The sequence below is a fragment of the Plectropomus leopardus genome, chromosome 14 (assembly GCF_026936395.1).
Source record: "Plectropomus leopardus strain MGB_pleo_1.0 chromosome 14, ASM2693639v1, whole genome shotgun sequence".
NCBI lineage: Eukaryota > Metazoa > Chordata > Actinopteri > Perciformes > Serranidae > Plectropomus > Plectropomus leopardus.
The window spans coordinates 30374910-30390021 of record NC_142189.1 but is presented as its reverse complement, the minus strand read 5'-3'; the positions used below and the strand labels follow the sequence as shown (position 1 = coordinate 30390021).

The window sequence follows — 15112 nt, the reverse complement described above, 5'->3', positions numbered from 1 at the left end:
ATAAATAAATAAAAACAAAACACTTGGAAAAGTGCTTAAAAATGTCTAGTCAAGTCTAACATAATTTAAAATATGTAATTATGATTATAAATATAGTATTTTCCCTATTTTTTCCTCAAAACATTTTTTCCCTAGCTTTTCAAAAAATAATTTCTAAATCTGGAATTTTCTTGCAATTTGTAGAATATTTCTTTACAAGTTGCTTGTTGCCGTTTTCCTATGTTTCTATGTTTGACCCCAAAAAATAAATAAATAAATAGATTTCACAAAAATCACACCAATTTGCTCAAGGTTCAGAGGTTTAAATACTTGAGAAAGGCATCTGATTATTCATTAAAAGTGATGCCACTCCAGGTTACAAAGGGTTAACCAACAAAATAAATTAATCCATTTGCACCATAGGCTATTTTAATGAAAAGTAACGGTGTATAAAACAAAGATAATGAAGGCTGAATTCCATTTAGCTGTGTCAGTATCAAGATCCTGGTTTCATGCCCCCTGAATCTCTTAAACTGAAGCATTTGTTGAGGAATTTCTTGGGTTTTTAACTTACAGACACCAAACTCAGTATATACTTACAATATTAAATGTAACATGAATCTCTCTATTAACACCTACTGCTAAATTAGAGGCCTTTCCTGTCTCTGATATTGGGAGCAGCATCACCTGCCCTGCATATCTGTGGTGAAACATACAGTAATAGAATAGAGTTTTCTGCAAAGAAAAACAGTCACAGCGCTTTTTAGCATTTTAATTTACAGACAATCAAATATAGAATAACTGCATGGGTCAATAAAAGCAAGTCGTAAAAGAAAATATTGGACCATATCATGATATTCCAGTTGAATAACCTGCTTTTTCTCAGAGAATTTAACCAAAGATAAAAGTATAAATGACCTTGTCCTGTAACATCACTCCACCAGCTCAGCTAGTGCCCAGCCTGTACAACAAACTGGTTAGAAATATCCTCTCAGCAAATATTCAAATCTAGCAGGGTCCCCGCAGAGCCTTAAAAAGTCTTAAAGGTGTTGAATTAATCAATCTAAAAAGCAGGCCTTGATTTGTCTTAAAATGTCTTAAAGTATTTTTTTCTAAGTCATAAAAAATATTGTATGAATCTTTTTATCTGATATTGACACATTTCTAAAAATAACTAAAAATAAGTCCTATTTTTCATTACAATGAATATTTGGGCAAAAATTCTCCCTGACCCCAAGTAGTTGGTAGTACCCCAATTTATGTTAGAATTAAATCAGTGTGTCTTTTTTCCCTTGTTTGCACAAAATATTACCTTGTGGATCCTCTACTCACTCCATACTCGTCAAATACCATGTCAGTGATCTCGGCATCAGATAAAGAAACAAAGAGGCACAGCAGTATGATACATCCTGGACGGATTCAGTTTTGGAGGCAGGGGGCAACAACCAACCCCCTTAAATCCTGTTGCTTTGTCAGTGGACATCGGCGTTGGAGGCTGATGCACACAGTCATTCTCTGTGGTGGTATGAAATACACTGGCTGGCAGCAGTTAGTATTGCCAAAAAACTCTTACAGTGGGGCCCAAAAATACCTTTTCCTATTGACTTACATTGTAAAAGAGATGTATGTAAATCAATGGAAGCATTTTTATTTATTTTTATCATGTGATAAACCCTTCAAAATGGCTTGTTTCATGACTTATTTCAATGTTGGGAAGCTGATCAATTCAGTCTGATAACATTTGGAAAGTGTAGAAGAGCCACAACATTAAATCATTTTATCCCCCCTCAAGACAGCAGAGCACTGAACTAAACTGGCAGTACCTAGCATGTCATATTTGGACATGAAGATCCACTGACAAAACTGCGGTATTTGATGATTTGGGATGAGAATGTGTTGCTTGTGCGAGCAATATAATAACTTTTATTTTCAGTGCACAAGTTTGCCTATTATCTTACGCAAACAATATCATAACTTGTTACCAAAACATAATTAACTTAAGCTCACAAAAAGAGTTAAATTTCACTGTTCTGGGCATCAGCTCAGCAAATCCCTGTTGACATTTTGGTCCCTTTTGTTGAAAAAAAAAAAAAAGCATGAACAAACACAGCAGCGGAAGCCTTTTCTCAGTCACACAATTAAAAAAACTATTAACAGCTCTGAAGATACCAAGAAAAGTGCTGCAATTTACCATACTTACAGTAAGGTGTTATATGTAATGTGACATACCTGACATATTGACACTGAATCATGATCAACAGCAATCAAGCAGCAATGCCTTCAAACACAATTGCAATATCACAACACGTATAAAAGCCAGCTCCTGGATGTCTGTCTTTGTATTGTCAGCTATCAGCTGGTACAAAGGTAGAAATGTGACATCCGGACATAGTAACATCAGCAGTCCTTTTCTTTTTACAGTGTTCTACAGCAAACAACCAGCCAGTGTTGGAGGGCCGTCCAACGGAAAGTCACAAATGTTTCATGATCAGCTGGGTCACAGGATCACAATACACAGTTAAAATCTCAGTAAAATCAGTCTTGCTTTAATATCGTTATCAGGTGACTTCTGGTCCTGTCATTTGGCCACCTGTACAGAATGAACCTGTGGTTTGGACACCCTGAGTCCTACAGGGTCGTGCTGATGCCTCCTTCTCTGATCTTCTCCCTCTTGTTTAAACTGAGCTGGCTGTCTGACAGCCTTGGATCAGTTTTAGAATACTGGGACCTGGGCGGTGCCATGTTGGTTAACTCATGATGGTCAGCGAATAGGATGCGTTCATTGTCATGGCGCACGCTTACCAGCTTGGAGATGCGTTTGCCGATGAGATAAATCATCTCGCAGATACACATGAAGATGCAAAGCGCACTGGAAATAACCATGAACAACATGAAGATCTTTTTCTCCGTTGGACGACTGATGAAGCAGTCCACGGTGTTGGGGCAGGGCTCCAGGGAACACTTGGATAACCTGAAAGAAAAGAGTAGACAAGATTAAACGGAGGAAAAAAAACATAATTTCAGTAGAGTGAGTTCTGCTACTTTCTAATTTTCATTTTCCGTTATGGTTTCAGGTTGTCCGTCTATCCAAATTCCTGTCACCTTGAGAGAATTTCTTTAAATTTGGCACAAATATCCACTTGGACTCGAGAATCAACTAGTTAGATTTCAATACTGAAAGGTAAAAGGTCAAGGTCTCTGTGACCTTACACCCATCTCATTTTAGTGAAAGTAATATCAAGAAAACCTTGAGGGAATTTCTTTAAATTTGGCATAAACATCCTTTTTTAGTCAAGGTTGAACTGGTCATGTCGACCTTATGTATGTCTCATTTCATGAAAGTGATATCTCATAAACGCCTTAACAGGATTTTTTCCAAATTTGTTCACAAAGATCTAGGTCACCGTGACCTTGCATCTGTCTCATGTACGGGATGTCTCAAGAACAACTGGAGGGAATTTCTTAAATTTTGGCACAAACGTCCACTTGGAACTCACGGATGACCTGACTCAAATTTGGGGGTAAGGTCGAGGCCACTGTGACCTTGTTCTGAGCATGATATGAGCATTACCTAGGCAGATCATATCCATGGTATATCCGATAGAGGATGTAAAGAAATGATGTGTCGAATCCAGCTTTGAAGACCAAACTCAGCAGATAGGTCCACCACAGACCCCCTCTCTTCTTGCCAGGGTTGGCGTACAGGTGAGAGCCTTGGTGCAGTTCCACATACTTCCTGTCTTTTCCTTCGCGGTATTTGACGTGAGCCATCACCATCAGAGACGGGCAGGTGACAAAAATCAGCTGCAGCGCCCACAAACGGATGTGGGAGATGGGGAAGATGTGGTCATAGCAGATGTTGGTGCAGCCAGGCTGGAAAACAATATATGTTTTTAAAAAATGTGTTGCAATAGCTTTTTCTATAATGACTGTAATATTTTAGATGGGTAAAATGAGTAATAGCACAGGTTGTTGTATTTGTGCCTGAGATAAAAACAAGGAACCTTGGAGTTTCAAAGAGACAACATTGTTGTTTCCTACCACAGGTAATGCAACTGTCGCAAAATGATGAATACAAAACAAAACCATAGTTCTGCCATAACTAAATATCATCTGGAGGATCTGATAAAGGTTATAATGCCACCATACAGGTAAAATATTACAATGCATCTAAGCTGCAGCCCTTTTCGGGAATCTGGGAAATAGTGAAACCTTAACAAAAAGAGAGAAATATTCCAACAGCAGTACTTTTCACTGAAAGACTAGAAGACAATTATAAAATGAGCATTCTGCTGTATATTTCTATTATGTTAACGAGCTATGGACTAAAAGAAAGCAATATTATTAAAATATTGCCTTTAATAAATAGTGATGATGGACTACCAGTTACCTTGTGCTGACATTGAACTGTATGCTTGAGCAAACCTCAGATATGTTACATCTATATGTTTCATAGGAATCATATCAACATTTCTTAAATGTAATATATGAGCTGATTCTTTCAACAGAAAGTGGAGAGGATGGTTGGTGACTCCTAGATGAGACGCTGCCATGCTGCAGACCACTGTTTGAAACTAACCAACAATATAAGCTGTTGTTTTTTAGTGAGTCATCATCACTGTTTCTAGCAGCTTTTTGCCCCCAAACATAGGTGTTTTTTTTTTAGCAACCCCTTGCTGTGTTTATAGCAATAAAGATCGTGCCACAAAAAACAGTTGTTTTTTAACCCTGACCATGAGGCATTTGCTGGGATCTTGGCAGGAAAAGCAGTTAACTTTTACTGTGACAGGGCTTCTTCAAACATGAATGGAAGTAGTTTTTTTGTGCCTAAAAGTAACCCCCAATTTCTCAAAGTTTGTTAAAGTAATAACCCGTCTAACTCTGCCTCTGATTGACTTACCCTGGCATTCTAACCCTAACTAATCCCACTCCTCTGCCTAAACCTAACCAATCCAACCTATGAAGGCAACAAGTAATTGTCAGTCAGGGAGAGAAAGGAAAGCCAGTCCTTTGTTATCCAAGGATTTGCAAATTTGCTTCCAGGATAACCCTGATGACATTGTTGAGGATGTTCACTCAGATTTTCGAAAGCACGCTCAACAGCCACACCAGATGTTACTGTTTTCATGGGTTGAGTCACAAGTAAACTGATATTAAAACTAAAATCAGTGGAATTCTTTTTTGAAAAGGTGCATTATGTAAGATCTGGCCGTAATTTTAGTTTGAAACATTCAAAAAATGAATAAACCCTACCAACAGAGTGTGAATAAGTAACACCTCTGACGTTATGGCCAAAATGCCTATGTATTGTACTGCGGAGATATCCACTGTTAAGCAGCCAGGGACTAGCCGTCGCTTCTGTAATAATACATCCTGGCCTGAGAGGTGCTAGTGAGTCACTGCAGCCTCTAATGAGCCGCAGGAGAGACTGAAGAAATTAAGCCAGCAGTAGCATAGAACCAATGGATACAGTGAAGTTACAGTCTCAGTGAATAAGTGTGTAAGAATCACAGCGATGGCAGAAGCTGCTAGAAAACTGTTATCCCAATCACAAGCAGCTCCTGCAAAGAGGCAACGTTCAGCAACAAAGAAAAGAAGCAATGTAAGAATATGCAAAACGAGAGTAAATATTGGTGTGGCTTTCCAGCGCTTTAGACAGCTTTTGGAGAGTAAAGGGTGCAGTTTAATGCTGAACTTGCTTTGAAACTGTGGGCTTACAGTTCACCATGAACTTTTCAAAAGGGTGATGTGACTGTTCTCTTGTTACTGTGGCGTTGCTAAAACTCAGCTAAGCTAAAAAGCTATAAAGTAAATTATACACACAAACGCCACATGTGAAGAACAGAAGACAGCAGCCTTATTTTGGGCCGCTGTATTCTTGCTCTGCTGTCAGTTATGAGTTGCCTTTATCTATAACTAATTACTGTATATTGCAGTTGTATGGACACAGTAGTAGACCAACGTTTAAAGGGTGAAATTTTGCCCCCTACTCAGTTGGTCTGGGTGGCTGGAACTTACACAATACACCTTGAACATGTCAGTCAAGTCAGTTTTATTTATAAAGTCCATTGTGACAATCACAGTTTGCCTCAGATGGCTTTATAGCGTATGACATCCCTGTGTCCTTAGATCTTCACACCGACTATAAAGTGTGAAAATAAAAATAAAAAAAGTAAGAGCCAACTAACAAACCAGTAAGGAACAAATCAGTTCACATACTGGCATAATTTTTATGTGGTATGTCGTGGCTACAGAAGTGTTCGCACAGAAAAAAATAGTGTCGTCCACATGTTGATCTTACCTGTCGAGTGTTACAAACAAAGTCTTTGCTCTCATCACCCCAAACCCTCTGTGCTGCCACCACAAACACCAGGACACGGAACACAAACACCATGGACAGCCAAATCCTCCCGAACGCAGTGGAGTATTTATTGACTCCACTCAGCAGACTCTCCAGTCCCGACCAGTTCATCACTGTGGCTGCACTGGCCTGGCCGATACACACAAGAGCACCCTGCCAAAGAGACAGAAACAAGGGTTATGTTTCCACGTCCTTCAGAGAAGATCATAGCTGAATTACTATTGCGTGCTTTTAGCTTCAGTGGTGCTTTTAACCCTTTAACACCAAGTCTGACATCAGTTTTCTTGTGTTGCATTTTTCCAGCATTTAACCTGAGAAAAATTGGTTTGGTATCTTTCAAAAACACAGAAAAATACATGAGAAACTGGGCAAGAAAAGTCATGAAAAAAAGAGTAAAAAAGTGACGAGAAAATAATCTGAAAATTAGCTGAGGAAAACAGAAAAGAAAAGAAAAAACGAAAAATGATAAAACATCTGGTTAAAATGTATTTTTGTCAGCACATTATTAATCGGTCATTTTTTCAGTTTTATTTTATTTTTTTCTTATTTTCGGGTAATTTCCTTGTAATTTATTTTACTCTATTTTTTTGCTAATTTTTGGTGCATTTTTGTTCATTGGCTTTTTGCCCTCTTACCATGTTTTTCAAAAGAAATTAAGCCAAATTGCTCAGGTTTCAACTGATTAACTTGTTTCACTCCATACCACAGTGATGTCAAATGTAGGCTTGCTATGGTTTTGGATTAGCCACATCTTGCCTGATCCAACAGATACAAGCAGGTTACATAGAGACACAGCAGCTCATCTTGGTGTATCTGAGACAGCTTGTCTGGGCTTGCTTGACATATTTCATTGAATCAGATCCTTCAGAGAAGTGACATTTAGAAACAGATTTTTTCCGTGTGTATGTGTTTCACCATTATACTGATGTAAACGGATAATTGAGCTGAAAGCCTCCTGACTTTGTCAGTGCTTTAAAAGTTGTTTTCAGGATTATTAACATCAGTTTTTCTTGATTGCCAAGACCCAATATGTGAAACTGGAATCAACTTGATCCATCAAGTTGATTCCAGTTTCCATCCTTCATCCATCCTCATCTTCCTAGCCCAGCAGGAGTCTCCTCTTGTTAACACTGATCTCACAGAAAGACCCCAGACTCTATTGGATTCACTATGTTAAACAAGAGGAGAACATCTATTCACAGTTGATAGAATTACTTGGATAGTTATGAATCTCTAAGGCCATGTTTAGACGAAAACGGTGACGTCATTGTTTTAAAAGGATTCGCGCATGAAGTAGGTTAAATAGCTCGTGAAAGGTGTCTCAATGCAGCACTAGGAAACTGATGTTAATTCAGATTTTAAAGGGTAAATTGTGTTGCTCTTTATAACTTCAGAAATGTCATTGGACCAAATAGATCAAATCCCGACAGTGATTCCACTGCTCCCCCTCTTCCATCATCCTGGCAGAGGAAACAACGTGCTTTGTGAAAGTATGATTGCGCTCTTAGGGATGTGGGACTCGAATAAAGTTATAATGAGACCTTTCAAGCTATTGTTAATGTTAATAGTCACATCTGTGCTTCTCTTAATATGACACGTCAGAATGTCTGCTGAGAGAAATGGCTGTTATTGTCAGAGTGACACTCTGACAAAGCAAATTGCCTCAATTCTGTTCCAGCGTCACATAATAAAGCGCTCTCTAAAGTTATCAGATCTGCGTGGCAGCAGTGTAACACAATGATGCCGATATCTTTAAGATGGAATTGCTACTGAAAACAGCCTCATGGTATCACATGGCAAATGCAGTAAGCCTCACTGTCCCTGGATTTTGAAGTTAGTGTTTAATGTTTCCACCACATTGTGTGCATTCAGACACACAGTTTGCACATGTTGTATTTAAGTGCTGCATTTGTATAAAAAAGTGAACAAAACTTGTAATTCCACCATAATTTAAAAATACATTTTTAAAAGCAAATTCAAGACCTACCATCTTAGTTTGGCTTTTAATTGCACTTAATGCAATTAAATGATCTATTGACTTTTTATCAAAACATTTTAGTCTGTTTCACAGTTTTACTACTTTCTATATCATTTCATTATTTTTAACATAATAATTTATTATTTGACTTTGTGCCGTTATCCTGTCATTTACCTCTTATTTACAGTTTGAGTATTTTACTTATTTCTCTGTTATTATTACTATTATAATTTAGCATTTATTTATTACTTTGTGTATTTATTTATTACGTATTTATCAATGTTTATCTTTTTATTTATAGGTTTCGTCCTCCCTCAGGTATTTCCTCACTTGTGGTAGCGTCTCCTCAGTTCCTGGTTTTAGTGAGTACTCCTTTTAATTTTATTGTTTTTATTGAAATGTTTGTTTGTGTGTGTGTGTGTTTTTGTGCGTGCACATGTGTGCACATACACGTGCGAGCTTGATTCTAGTTTTACTGTATGAAGCACTTAGTGTTACAGTTTGTTTGTATTAATAGTGCTATACAAAAAAATTCTAATTTTTGTTTGCTGTGTGTTTTTCTGAATTCTGTATTTGTCTCTACACTCGATTGTGGACGCTGTTAATTCTGTCCACACAGCTGCCGTGTGTGTGTTTAACAGTAAGCATCACTGCTTTTCTGTTCTTGTCTGCTGCAGCTGAATGATCACAGTGGGAACATTGGCATGTGTGCCAAGGAAATGAGCTTTGTGAATGAATATATGTGTGTAATGTGTATAAATAAAACTTCAATCATAAATCTCCCAGCACGTGTTACACAGTTGAGATTATCTGGATGTGTGTGTGTGTATGTGTGTGTGTGTGTGTGTGTGTGTGTGTGTTTAACAAATCCATCTTTGTCTTTGCAGACTAAGTCTAATGTTCTCCATGTAACTCTCATGGTTTCCATATGTGTCAGGTATTAAACAGATAGCAATACAACACTCCTTTATCTATTGTGCTAATCTAATTTCCAGTTCAGTTAGTGTAAAAACAACAACAGATACAACTTTGTTTAAAATGTGTATCTCATTCAGTGTTTCAAGTTCCTGTTTGCTGTAGTCAAATAACAAACTCAATGGCAGAACACATTTAAAAACTGTAATCAAGTTGAATTTAAAGGGACAGTTAACACTAAAATCAAAACTACATATTTTTACTCTTACCTGTGGTGCTATTTGTTAATCTGGATTTTCTGGTGTGAGTTGCAAAGTTTTGCAGATATCAGCTGTAGAGATGTCTGCCGTCTCTCTGATATAATGGAAGTATATGGCACTCAGCTTGTGGTGCTCAAAGTGTCAAAATGAATAAATAAAATAATGGTAAAAAAATAATACTTAATGATTTCTACAGAAATCTTGTTGTGAACAGTTTCATTCAGGACCTCTTTTTCTTATTTTACACTAGCCAACTGGATCATCACACAGAGTCTTTCATCCATGAGTAGGTGCATGCTTCCCTCTGCACAGTAATACGGAAGGTAGGTGTCGACAGAAAATAGTTCCTACATGAAACATCATCACAAGGTCTGTGGATTATCTTGAGTAACCATTTGTGGATAGAGTTTTTCAAATGTATTTTTTGGCACTTTAAACACCACAAACCAAGTGCCATTTAGTTCCGTTATATTGGCGAGACAACAGACATCTCTATGGCTGATATGTCCAACACTCAGCAACTCATAACAAAACTATCTAGATTGATAAACAGCTCAGAAGTTAAGAGGAAAAAATAAGATTTTTCGATTTGCGGGGGTGCTGTCCCTTCAAGGTATTTTTTGGGTCATTTTTTACTCAGTGATCACAGTGAAGTCCCACCACATTAGTGGTCATAAAGAGAATCCATATGTGATTTCCCACCGAGCAGTGAACGTTCCCACAACGTTAGCTAACGCTACCTACAAGCTGCAAAAATGTTTTCAAAAGACACTCTGATCTAATGCTCAAAGAACATTTCAAGGATGTTTATCATTTCAAATAATGGTCCTCTAAGGTTAAATGCTGACTAAGACGTAACATTATAACTGCAACATTCTGAGGATGTTTTGGTGATGTTGAGCGGTGACAGATCATAGAGTGGTCTATAAAAATGTTCCCACAGTGTTATATGAGGACGTTTTTTCAAGTAACATTCAGAAAATGTTATTGAGGACTGAGATTACAGACCTTTTGTAATGTAATGTATTGTGATATATTAACTAAATAAATCAATATATATATATATATATATATATATATATATATATATATATATATATATATATATATATATATATATATATATTTTTTTTTTTTTTTTTCTTTGATGTTTATAAAGAATGTTGCCCCAACTTTAAGAAGAACGTTCTGGGAACCAAAAGAAAACTTGCCACTGAAAACGTTATGAAAACATTCAGTGGTTGCACTGTACCATTCTCAGAAGGTTTTTAGAAACAAAAATTGCTAGCTGGGTTGTAACACCACCCACAGGTCTGTTTCTGGCAGTGGTGTAGTTGAGGGTATACGCAGGTACGCAGGGTATAAACGCCTCTTTTTCTGCTTGTTTGCAGTATAAGTACACGTATATGCTAAAAAGCCTGTGGAATATACAGGAGCGTATACCCACTTCTTGGGAATCTACCTGTCTGCGTAGTGGTACATCCACCTTATCAACGACCTCTACACTGCTGCTTTCTGGAGCAGCGCAGAATCGCACTCTGTTTAGAAACAAGTGAAATATTTAGATTTGAGTAAACAGCAGTGGTTCAGCGCTGAGGACTTTTCAGTGTTAACACTTTAACCTCTGGATTTCTCAAAATCTGTCACTTAGTTTAGGTTGAAAAAATAGTTTTTTTTGCAGCAGTGAGGCTTCTGGCGATAGTCCTCTGACAATGACTTTTATTTAACATGAAATCTGGTTCAATAAGTGCCACATATTCCCCTGCTCTTTGTATGTTGAGACCATTTCAGATTTTACATTATTTTTTATATTTTTAACCTCCAACAGGTAACAGCTGCTTGAGCCCTTTGAAACCTGGATCAACAGGAAGAAAATGGCAATAACAAACTTGGCAAAAAATGTTGCACAAATTGCAATATATTAGTACAATGTGACAAGAAAATTACCTTAAAAATTAGTTTTAGAAAAGTAAGGAGGATAATTTGAAAATAATCAAAAATAGGGAAAATATCCCCAAAAAACTCTAATATTATTTTAAAATTATGTTAGAAAAAATATTATAAAAAATAAAATAAAGCAAATATATATTTTGACTTTTCGGACTTTTTAGGTCATTTTCTTGTTTTTCACTTGTTTTGATTTATTTTTATTTTAGTATGTTTTTAATTTTCGTGTATTACTTTCTCACTAATTTTTGGGCCATGTCTTGTCAAGTTGCTCATTGCACTCTCCCTATGTTTTTAAAGGAAATCAAACCAATTTGGGGTTTTTTTTCAGGTTTTAAAGGGTCAAATACCCAATGTCAGTGTAGAAAATGTAAATGAAAATGACCTGTGTTGTTTGTTTGAAGGAATATAGGAACAAATTAAAACATGCAAATACATGGTATGGTAAACAGTGCTGTTCAGAAAGCTATTTTGATCACAGGATAACATTAAATCAGGCATTTCCACCATGTGGCATAGTATTTAAGTAGATTGCTTGATATACACCAGTGTGTGTGTGGCAATGTTTACTTAACTTTAAAGAGGTCCACATCCCACGGTGCCTTTTCCTGTGCTAAATCTACAGTTTAGGCTTCATGGAAAACCACTTTTTCCTTATTCTGATTGCATAACATCTTGTGTCTGAGTCATAGGAAAGGGAAGTGAATCCCCTTTGTGTCTCTTTTAAAGGTTTTCCGCATATCTTTGCATAAATACCTACTTGTACAACCTTGAGTTAGGGTGAAAAGAAGGAACACAGCATTAGTGTAACTCAGCGTGTGTTCAATTTAAACACAGCTGGTAACAGTCTTTGTTTACCGTTCAGTCCTGTCTTTAAACATGTGAGACAAAATTAATGAAAATCCAACAAAAAATAACTTACCTAGCACCAAAGCCAAATCCCCAAGCCCAATGTGTCGACACCAGCAGGAGAAGATTAAAGCAGCAGTACAGTTAAAGAAAGTGAAGTCAAAAGTAGTTAAAAGTATTCCACTGCTTTTTCTTTCTCTGTGTGTCTGCTCTCTCGCCCTTCCCTCAGAAATCCTGCCAAACCAGATTCAGCAGCTGCTACGTCACACACACACACACACACACACACACACACACAAACTTTGCATGCTGTGTCTTGTCAGACTCCACTCCCTGTTGGCCATGTAACCATACACCTTATAAATAGGTAAAGAAACACACATGAGCTGTATTGAGCAGGGTGACAAAACATCCATCACTGCTGATCAGAATGTGTGTGTGTTAGTATGTGTGTGTGTGGGTCCATGGGTGTGTGTGTAGGAAAAAGAGAGTAAAGAGAGAGAGAAAAATGCCACACCCTTTATGTTGTTACACTACCCAGAGGCCCGTGGGGAGTAATGCAAATGTGTTTTAACAGTGAGCAGTAATGACATCAACATGATAACAGACCAACAGAATTAAATCACATTTAAATAACAGAAGTGAACTGAACTGTTTTAGTAACTTTTTGTGACAATTGTTTCTATAAATTAACAGCAGTAAATAAAACAGAAAAATGCAGTCATGTGTATTAAAGGGGTAGTTCAGATTTTTTTTAAGTGGGGTTTTATGAGGTACTTATTCATAGTCAGTGTGATACATAGCGTAGATGTCTTTCAGACTGTCCCCAGTTTGGAGAAGCAGCAGGACGTGTCAAAACAGAAGCTAAGCAATTTACTGCTGTGGATGGGGGTCAGCAACAATATATAGATTTTAGCTCCCGAAAAAAAGTTCCACCAAAACAAATCAGCAACAGATTAAGTTTATGCTGTATAGGGAATATTTCCACTGCTTTACCTTTCCATCAGACAACCTGCTCCATTAACAGCTTCAATCCCACATGTATGCTCTTATCAAAGCCACCAGACTCCACTGACAACAACAGTAATTTCAGCTCACTGACCACAGTAAGTGCTGGCCTTCTGCTTCTTTAATCAGTTACTTATTTTGTGTTATTGTGTGACTTTGGTGATTCTGAACTAACCGCTTTAAATGCTAAAGTCACACAATAACACACACAAACTAACTCCTTGAGGCAGCAGGAAACCAGCAGCTCCTGTATTCAGCGATGTTAAATCAGTGTTTTTTTCAATGGAGTCTGGCTTTGAAGAGAGCGATATAAAGGTTTCAGTTTCCTTGGAAATCACTGTCTGACAGAAAGGTAAAGGAGTAAATACTCTCAATATATAGCGTACACTCAAACTGATATTGATTGCTTTAGGTGGGACTTTTTTTAGGTGGCTAAAATACATTTTATTGCTGGCCCCACCCTCAGCAGTACATTGCTTAGCTTCTGTGTTGGTGCTTCTGCCTGCTTCTCCAAATTGGGGGCATTTTGATGGCAATCTCCTGTATTTCAAACATGAAGGAATATGGATAAAAACCTCATAAACCCCCTTTTCAAAAAATCCTCATTTTCTGAATGTTGCTTTGAAAACGTTCTTCCTATGTTCTCATGTAACATTGTAGGAACATTTTATAAAAGAACATTCTATGATCTGTTGCCTCTCAACATCACCAAAACATCCGTGTTGCAGTTATAGCGTTCTGTCTTAGTGAGCATTTAACCTTATAGGAACATAATTTGAATTGGTAAACATTCATAAAACGCTCTGAAAATGTTTTCTTTAAAAAAACAAAAACATTATTGCTGCTTGTAGGTAACGTTAGTCAATGTTGTGGGAAAGTTCCCTACATGCTTTGTATCTGTATGTTGCTATATGTTGCCATGCGTATATTGGTTGGTATATCTGTATGTCACTCTGTGCTGCTATGTTGTAGTGGCTGTAAAAGCAAATATCCCTGGAGGACAAATAAATCTGAATATAAAAAGGTGTTCCAAAGATGTAAAGTCAATCAAATTATTTACTTAATCCTTTGAAACCCGGGGAAATTGGCATTGTTTTTTTTTTTTTAATCATGGGAAGGTAACAACAACAAAAGAAGAAATGACACAGAAGTTAGCAAGAAATCTGTAAAAAATTAAAAGGAAAAAATTCCTGAAAGACAAAACTACAAAAAAAACAAAAAACAAAACCCCAAACAAACCGAGAAAGTAAAACAGCTGGTCTTTGATGATTTACCTGGGTGGGACACCAGCTGGACATGCTGGTGTGACCAGCCTATCAGACTGCACACAAATTTTATTGTTATGCAGATCCCATGACAGCAGACTGAACTGATTTAAACCCTTAGCTTTTCATACTTTTCCCTTGTGATACTGTCATTTCCCCAGACTCAAAAATTAGGCGGAAACAGTCCATTTGTTAACTGGTTTGGACTCCTTTGCCAGCTAACAACAAAAACTCAGACAGCTTACACCAGGATCAATTGATGGTTAGAAAATCACCTTTCCAGCAATATGCTTTTTGTATGTAGTAGGTTATAACTAAAAACAGTATGGTAGAAGGAAAATAACAAAAGAGACAAAAATGTATTTACACATGCTTTCTTTTTTTTTTACTTTGAATAATAAGCAAAGAATAGGTGTCCACTTTGAGGTAAAAAGTGAAAGGGGTGTGGCTGAGTAATAGGGTTTCTAAATTGCTAAAAGAAAAAAGCTTACATTCCCAACTGAGCCCTTGTTCCAACTGACCCTGTTCTCCCCTATTGTGTGTTTTGCAT

General features: G+C 37.2%; 1 protein-coding gene across 1 annotated transcript; it reads right to left on the bottom strand.

Annotated features, from left to right (window-relative positions):
• Nucleotides 1-737: 737 nt before the first annotated feature.
• Nucleotides 738-12553, bottom strand: gjb9a (gap junction protein beta 9a). The gene is made up of 4 exons (XM_042501032.2): nt 12363-12553; nt 6281-6493; nt 3551-3852; nt 738-2950 (listed from the first exon to the last, which is right to left on the bottom strand). The coding sequence occupies exons 2-4, from the start codon at nt 6449-6451 to the stop codon at nt 2608-2610; spliced, it is 816 nt and encodes a 271-aa protein (XP_042356966.1). The 5' UTR covers nt 6452-6493; nt 12363-12553; the 3' UTR covers nt 738-2607.
• Between the last annotated feature and the right edge of the window lie 2559 nt (nt 12554-15112).